Source organism: Buceros rhinoceros, unplaced genomic scaffold (assembly GCF_000710305.1).
Source record: "Buceros rhinoceros silvestris isolate BGI_N320 unplaced genomic scaffold, ASM71030v1 scaffold7752, whole genome shotgun sequence".
NCBI classification, from domain to species: Eukaryota; Metazoa; Chordata; class Aves; order Bucerotiformes; family Bucerotidae; genus Buceros; species Buceros rhinoceros.
In genome coordinates, this window is record NW_010400707.1 from 24,596 (window position 1) to 32,961 (window position 8,366).

Here is an 8,366-nt window from a genome sequence, read left to right on the forward strand (position 1 = left end):
CTCCTGTTCCCACGTGAATCCCAGCAGCTCTACGCCGGAGTGCCAAGATTCCCTGTTCAGAACAAGAAAACCTCATGTTCTCTCTTTTTTTTTTTTTTTTAGATATTACTCAGTTGCCCAACCTGAAGCAATCTTTCACCCACAAAGCATGAGGGACCATCCCTGTACTGCTTGGGGTTTCGTTAGAGCTAAGCAGGAAAGAGATGAGCCCATCAGGGTGTTTTTAAAGAGCTAACATAAAACCATTGTCGGTTTCTAAGGAGAGGGTAGTTTAATGGGTGCTGTTGCTCAATGACAGGCATGCCGCAAGTTTCGGGATGATGCTACGTGCAAGGATACATGTCCCCCATTGGTCCTGTATAACCCCACCACTTACCAGATGGATGTCAACCCTGATGGAAAATACAGCTTTGGAGCCACTTGTGTGAGGGAATGTCCACGTAAGTTCATTTCAGGTTGCAGCAGCAGAGGGGAAAGGGGTTGGAAAGAGGTGGGAAGGGACCTGTGTCATCTCTCTGTGTCATGGCCAAGTGAAAGCACTTTCTTGTTCTCCTCAGCTTTTGTGGGAACTGGTCACAAAAATGACAGAATAGCTGGTAAAAAAGGCGACCTCCTCAAACTGTCTTCAACCATCACCTTCCCTGATTTGTTACCATTAAATTTTGACTTCTGAAGATTTTTCTCTTGAGGGGGAGGAAAACATCTTATGAGAATCATCAAAACAACACCCATATGAGATCAATCCTGTGGATTACCAAAGTAGTATCAGCTCTTAACTGTTTCTTAATTAGGACTGGTAGAAAGTCATTGGTTTCAATGCTCTCCCTCAAGGCCCGTGATCATTGCTTCCTCTACAGATGCTTACTTTTTCTTTCATGCTGCTCCATGTTCATGGTTTTTTAACTCATCAAGACTTAAACACAAGAGAGGATTTAGCATACAGAACTGGTACCCCTTTCTGAGGTTGACTGTTACCCTGCCTGGCCCGTAGCCTGGAATAGTGAGTGAAAGTGAGGGATCAGAAGTGCCGTGTATTGATCCTGACTACATCACTGCTGCACAGCCTGACCTTGGCAATGTTGTTTTATCCTTCTGTGACCGTTTCCCCTCTTTGTAAAATGGTGATAGCACTGTGTGTTCATCTGCTTTCAAAGGATGTTTGTGGGAACTCATAATTAATGCCTGCACTTGCTAAGTATGCCAGAAGCTCAAACCCCCTTTTTCTTCCTAGCATTAAAGCGCCTGTTAAGCCCCCAATGCATCCCTCTTGTATTTCAATGACCTTTGTATCCTCGTTTTTTCCAGACAACTACGTGGTGACAGACCATGGCTCCTGCGTTCGCTCGTGCAATACTGATACTTATGAAGTGGAAGAAAATGGTGTTCGGAAGTGTAAAAAGTGTGACGGGCTATGCAGCAAAGGTAAAAAAAGCACAGAATAAGCCAGTGAGGCTTTGAGATGATAGGTAACTTACTAGAAAAAATACATGGAGTTCTGACCTTAATTAAGTGCGAATTCACTATAAATATTCAATGATAATTTGGAGATCTGGTCTGATGAGGAAGCATGGCTGTGGAAAATGCTTTCCAGCTGGGATACTCCACAAGTACAGTAGATAAACCGTGCAGTGTGTGCATGCATATCTTGGACATCAGCCTTCTACTTGGTTTGTCCTTGCTAGTATTCCATCAAGGGGAGTAAAATGAAAATGGGACAAATAGTGAGAAGGACATGTGGCAGAGTCTGTGCGCAGAGATGCTCAAACCAGAGCTGCACAGCCGAGCGAGCAGAAAGCTGTTATCCTGCGGTGCTTTCTGAAAAGCAAAAGTAGACAAAAGCTCTGTGAAACTCATCTTACAGTGGTAGGTGTGACGATATGGAAATGCTGGCTGGGCTAACGGCATCTCCATGTTTATTCCCTTCCTTGTGATTGGGCCTCACTCTCTCCCCCCGTAACTTTTGTATCTCTCTTTTTAATAGTGTGCAATGGCATCGGAATAGGTGAACTTAAAGGAATCCTCTCCATAAACGCCACAAACATTGACTCCTTCAAAAACTGTACCAAGATCAACGGGGACGTCAGCATTCTCCCAGTTGCATTTCTAGGGTGAGTTGCCTGCTGGTTGCTGGAGGAGAAGGGCTCAGGAGTTAATTCAGGCTGAGGCATTCTTTTCCCAATTTGACATTCTGTTTGTTTCAGTGATGCCTTCACGAAGACACTACCCTTGGACCCCAAGAAGTTGGACGTCTTCAAAACAGTCAAAGAAATATCAGGTTAGCAGTGAGCTTTAAGCTGCGGTGTTCTCTGACTGGTACTGCCAAAAACACAAAGGGAGAGGAGGGGAGGCTTTTAAGGGTGCGAAGAGAAGTGCAAGCAGACTGTTTCTGACTCTGAGCTACCAGGGGTCACTCTTCACAGAGCTGGTCAGCAGCGCCTCACCAGCTTTACACCCACGTAACCCATACTGGTCTCCCATCCCAAGCGTGTGGTTTAGCCAGACGATCCCTTCTGCTGAACTGTCAACCCTAGCGAAGAGTAAAAGCAGAGGAGATCCTCAGCCACCCAAGAAGTACGTGGTGATGCAGCTAAAAAAAGCCAAGTGTGTTTCTATTTGTGGAAAACCTTTCAGCAGGTCCTTAGGGAAGCGTGCTCAGTGGGTTGCATCATTCTCATGGAGACACACGCTCCAGCCCGTAGAGCTCTTCCTTGGGATGAATGTGTCTTCACAAGCACAAAGCAGCCAGCGGAGCACTCAGCTGCCGCCTTGCACCAACTATCAATTAAAAGTAATTTTGTTCAGCCCATTATAAAATGAGCGTAACATCAGAGCTATGTCCACGTATGTCCTCTTTCACCTGTCTGGTTCCCTCCAGGATAGCAATGACTAACTGCAGAGCCTGCAGTTTCCCAAATTTGCGCCCTCCTCCTGAAGGCCTTGGCTGAAGAGGGAAATCTTCTTGCCTTAGCAAGTCCACTCCGAGCAGCAGTCTGTTCTGCTTTGTTTCTGCTTTCTCTTTGGTTTTCATGTTCTCTGAAGGCAGCTCATGAATGGAACAGAGTGATGCCTTTCTCCCTCAGCACTGGAGCCCGCAGCCTCTCAGCCAGGATATCTGCTGGCAAGAGCTGTAATCACTAGTGGCTCACTGTGGCAGTGGCAGCCCACTGACACGTTCATCTCTTACATTCCTAAGCCCTTGTGGTGGGCTAAGAAGTAAACTGTTTATAAAATGGGGTTTAAAAATATCTCCCTGCTCCCTAAAATGTCATGTCTCACTTAGAGATTCTCAGATAAGCGCAGGGAAAGCACAAGCACCTTCTCCCAGTGCAGGAAGAGCTCAAGGAGGAGGTTCTGCTACCAATACTGACTGGTTTTATTATTATTATTTAATCTTCTTTTCTTCTTTTCAGGATTTTTGTTGATTCAGGCCTGGCCCGATAATGCTACTGATCTCTACGCTTTTGAAAATCTGGAGATTATACGAGGCAGAACCAAGCAACAGTAAGTAAATCATGTGCCAGGGCAACCTGAAAGGAAACTCAGTTTAGAGCTGCGCACTAAGGTAGTAAGTGGTGCAAGACTCAGATGTCTCAAAACCGGTGTAAATAAAATGGGGATAAACCTTGCGAGGAGTAGAGCACTGTCTTTGTGGCAGCAGATAATGTGCCTGGGGGAGGATGAGACCCGCAGCTCTGTGCTGCATGTGGAGGGCTGCCCCGAGGCTGCTCTCAGGACCAGGGTCTCCCCCACCAACCAGCCTGGAAGCACAAGAAGGACAGAGAGTGCTCTTTGTAGTCTGGGGCAAGTTACAGTGTGATCAGAAGGACTCTGGGGTTTGAGGTAGCTGGGCAGTTGGGCATGGCGGTGGTGGCTGCCAGGTGATACAGACAGCAGCAGTGCATCCGTGCCCCCCTGGGCTTACCACAAGAGAAAGGATGGCTTGGTGGACCAGCACAAAATAATAGCAGCTCTACCTACAGCCGTTGTTGCACATCATTTACTTGACAGACTGCACATCTCCTGCTACTTTTAGCTTAAAAAGCCCCTGCAAAACCAGATATGAGTATTGCAGTTGTTTTACAAAAGGCACGTCATGTACCAGGTGTTAAGTTTAGAGGGCTGAGAGGCACCTTGCTTGAACAAAATTCAGTTCACAGCAACACTCACGTGAAAAAGAATAGAAAAATGTGCTGAATAAACTCCTGCTTGCTAATTCTCTTTCTTGTATTTTCTTTCTGTCTGTCTCAATTTTAGTGGCCAGTATTCCCTTGCTGTTGTTAACTTGAAAATACAGTCCTTAGGGCTGCGCTCCCTCAAAGAAATAAGCGATGGAGATGTTGCCATTATGAAGAACAAGAACCTCTGCTACGCAGACACCATGGACTGGCGCAGCCTGTTTGCAACTCAGAGCCAGAAAACAAAGATTATACAGAACAGAAATAAAAACGAGTGTGGTAAGATAGCGCTGCCTTCCTGCTCCCCATGGAAGTTTGTGCTGAAGTGCAGGAGTAATTCGAGCAGGGCTTTATTCTTTCTGTTCCCAAGCTGCAAAAATCATCGGTGATACTGTGTTAATGAAGGTGGTGAGGGAGACGTGGGACTTTTTTTCCCACTGAGGATGTGGACTTCATGGTGTCCAGCAGATGGGAAGTAGCTGCTTCACTGCTATGGGCGTAGTGAAGCCATGTGGGTTGAAGGACACTCCAAACACTGGACTTTTTTGACAAGGTTGAAGCTGTTCAGTCATGGAGCTGTTGACTGCAGTGGTCCCTGGGCCAAAATCTGATTATTTCTCTTTGCAGAATATGAATTTGTTGTATTTTGGAAATTGATTATAGAATCACAGAATAGTTTGCTTTGGAAAGGACCTTCAAAGATCCTGTAGTTCAACCCCCCCCTACCGTGGTCAGGGACAGCTGATGAGGTTGCTCAAAGCCTCATCCAACCTGATCTTGCACACTTCCAGGCAGGAGGCATCCACAGCTTCTCCGGGTAACCTGTTCCAGTGTCTCACCATCCATCATAACTATTTCTGCCTTATATCTAATCTAAATCTACCCTTTTTCAGATTAAAACTGTTGCCCCTTTTCCCATCACTGCAGGGCTTGATAATAAGCCCCCTTTAAGTATTAAAAGGCTGCTCGCGGTCTCCCCAGAGCCTTCTCTTCTCCAGGTTGAACAACCCCAACTCTCTCAGGCTGGTACTGGTTTAACTTTTTTACAGAACTGTTAAGCTGTCTCAGAGGAACTTGTCCTTATTTCGAAAAGCCAGAAGTTGCTCTTAATTTCAATTTCAGGCTTTGGGAATTAAGAGAAGTATGATTATTCTTCTTCCACACTACCAGGACATCTGCTTTGGAACAGGTTGGAGAAACTGTCTGGTCAAGATGGAGTCACTGGCAGTGCTGCATTTGCCTTCTTTCCTGCCTTGACATTCATGGCTTTTCTTGTCTCTCTGTCTCTCCCAGCTGCTGCCAGGCACGTTTGTGACCCGCTGTGCTCGGATGTGGGCTGCTGGGGCCCTGGACCCTTCCACTGCTTTTCCTGCAGGTTTTTTGATCGCCAGAAGGAGTGTGTGAAACAGTGCAACATCCTGCAAGGGTGAGGTGTCTGAGGGATGCTTGGGGTTTTGGTGATGATTTGGGGGTTTTGGTTTTTTAAAACATGTGGTAGCTAGAAAGAAAGCAAAAAATAGGGTCTCTGGTCACATGGGATTTCATCGGCTTTGCAGAGATGTGTGAGGCACCTCTCCTTCCCTGTTCGGCATTGCTTAGGAGTTTGTTCCTGCCGTGGTGACTGCTGAGAAAACATCCCCTTAAGCCCAAGAGGAGCCTATCTGGAGGCCCAAGGAGACTAAGCCTTGTGTTTCCTTCCCATAAGAAATAGAGGAGCTTAAAGCCTCAGTGAAAACCCAAGCTATGCCTGTCATGTTGAGCACACTGGGCAAGAGCCGGAGTCATTTGCAGTCACCAGCAGCTCAGTTGCTCCCGGAGCCAGGGCTTCCCTGCTCAATAGGCTGCTTTAACCCAGAGGGACTCTCGCATTGCTCAATTGAGCAGCTCGCCCTTGCAATTTGCAAAGTTGCAATCAAGGGAGAATGAACTTTCATGTGAAAAGCACTGGGAGCAGCAATATCAGGCAAAATGATTGCTTCAGCCTCGCTCAGGCTGAGGAAAACATATTGCTGCCTGTATGTCAGGGCTGCGGCTGGGTCACTCGCTCAGGTGATGTAGGCAGGAAAGGTATGTCTAGCACTGAAATTACAGGAATCTTTTGATAAATCTTTCCAAGTTTGACTTTTAAAAGTCACGAGCATGAAGCAAGTGCTTGACAGCGTGCTGACGCCCCTAATGTTTGTGTTTCTCTATCAACTCGCAGTTCAGCAGCTGTCTGGTTCTTGTAAGTGAATTCCCTCCAGCAACTCTTACGACCCAAAGGGCAAATCTGGGTATTTTTGTGTCAAATGATGGGTAGATTTGCTTTAATTAATAACACCATTACTTGAAGTGGAACAGCTTTATTGTTATTGAAGCCATCTGTTCCCAACTTTCATATTTTAATGATTCATTGTGTGTTGTGGGGAGGACATGAATTTAATTATCAGGGCATTGCTGTTTAACTTTCCTAATTATTATTTGGAGCCTTGGAGTCACTTGAACTGTTTTTGCTGATCTCTTTGCATCACTACCATTTAAAAGCCTTTGGAAATTGTTGCAAATATTCCGTGTCATTAGCTTAAAAGGGAAAGTAAACTAATTTGTAGTGTGCAATCTGGAGTGCCATGCGTTTCACAGCCAACCAAATTTCCCTTATTCTTACCTTCCCCTGGCTGCACTGAGCAAGTGCTACTGGTGTGGCTGGGAGGGTCCCCCTACGCCTCCTCCTGTCTCAATATCATCATCCCCATCTGATGAGATTGGAAAAATCAGGAAAAGGAGAGACAACCACAATTTATCACTCACTAATCAGCCTGGGTTTTAATTACTTCTCTGTTTTCTTTTCTTGTTTGTCTTTTGTTTTCTAGAGAGCCAAGAGAATTTGAAAAGGACTCCAAGTGCCTTCCCTGTCACCCTGAGTGCCTGGTGCAAAATTCCACTGCGTACAACGCAACCTGCACTGGACCTGTAAGAGCAGATGCAGCTTAGCAAACCTGCACCTCAGACTGTGTATTAATATGTACTTCCTGTGTGGAGATAATCCCGCGGTCTCATTTACCCTTCTCCAAGATGGACTGGAGATGGTTGGGGTTAGAAGTCAGGATCTTGGGGCAGGGGAGCAGGGAATCTCAGGGTATTACTTATCTTTCGTGTCATCCATCATAAGTGTAATCCACAGTTACAGGCATTGTAGGGCCCTTCTTCTTTGTGGCTTTCTAGAGGGGGGGAAAAAAAGGCTTACTTATCTGTGTGACAGTATGGTAATTTGGGAAACGTTTGAGGAACATGTAGCTGCTGAACTGCCAAGCTGGCATGAACAAATTTAATTTCCTTATTCAGAGGGAAAAAAAGTGTTTAAAATGGTGGATTTTTAAAAAAAAAAAAAAATTATAAAATCACAATTGAAACAGAATGGTTACTGAAAAACATGCAGGAAGCAGTTTTGACTTAAATCCATGTTCCCTCCTCTAACTAGGTTACAGTAAATGCCTACGTTAAAGTAAGGCAGGTGGAAATTATGTTCAAAGAAAGGCAATCAAAACAATACAATTGGATTTTTAAACTTGTTTAAGTATTCCAAATTCATACAAAAGCTCTTTCTGTGAAAGTCAATATAGTGTTGCCTTGCTCGTCGTGCAGTCTTCCTCAGTTTTGCTCTTTAATTTTGAGAACAGTCTTTTGTGTTACAAAATGTCCAGTTTGAGGTACAAAATTAATTTCCTTTCAGTCAATCAAACTCATATCTTAATTATAAAATTCTAATACTTTTTTTTTTGTAGTTTGAATCAAATCTCCTGCTTCCATCACAGATCCTTCTCTGTGCTACTTAACCCAACTTTTTAAACACCTCTTGCCATCTCCTGCAGCCACTGAGTGTTCGACCCTTGCCGATCATTGGTCTGAAGAGTCACTGCTCAGTAATGCAAAGAACTTCCATCCCACCTCCTAGCTTAGACCACCGTGGCTTCAGGGATGTTACTAACATTATAAGCTTCTTCAGGTGGTGACCATCTCCTGGTTCCATATTTGCCCACCATCTAGTAATCAGTCTATTATAGTGGCCCTTAGACATTACAGTAATTAAAGTAATATTCCTATAGTGTGTCTTGCCGTAGTCCCGCTGAAACCAGTCCTGTAGGTCTGATCTGGTTTTTCTCTATAGTAGAATTTGACCCAGAATTGCTGGTTCCCCTGCTTTAAAATACTTAG

General features: G+C 45.0%; 1 protein-coding gene across 1 annotated transcript in view; it reads left to right on the forward strand.

Moving 5' to 3' along the window:
• The window catches only part of EGFR (epidermal growth factor receptor), a 43,062-nt gene that overhangs the window by 8,668 nt on the left and 26,028 nt on the right, over window positions 1-8,366 (forward strand). Inside the window, exons 6-13 of the mRNA XM_010131984.1 lie at window positions 299-440; window positions 1,306-1,422; window positions 1,982-2,108; window positions 2,202-2,275; window positions 3,411-3,501; window positions 4,255-4,454; window positions 5,469-5,601; window positions 7,025-7,124. Of these exons, the coding sequence (XP_010130286.1) occupies window positions 299-440; window positions 1,306-1,422; window positions 1,982-2,108; window positions 2,202-2,275; window positions 3,411-3,501; window positions 4,255-4,454; window positions 5,469-5,601; window positions 7,025-7,124 (984 nt within the window). The remainder of the gene's footprint in view (window positions 1-298; window positions 441-1,305; window positions 1,423-1,981; window positions 2,109-2,201; window positions 2,276-3,410; window positions 3,502-4,254; window positions 4,455-5,468; window positions 5,602-7,024; window positions 7,125-8,366) is intronic.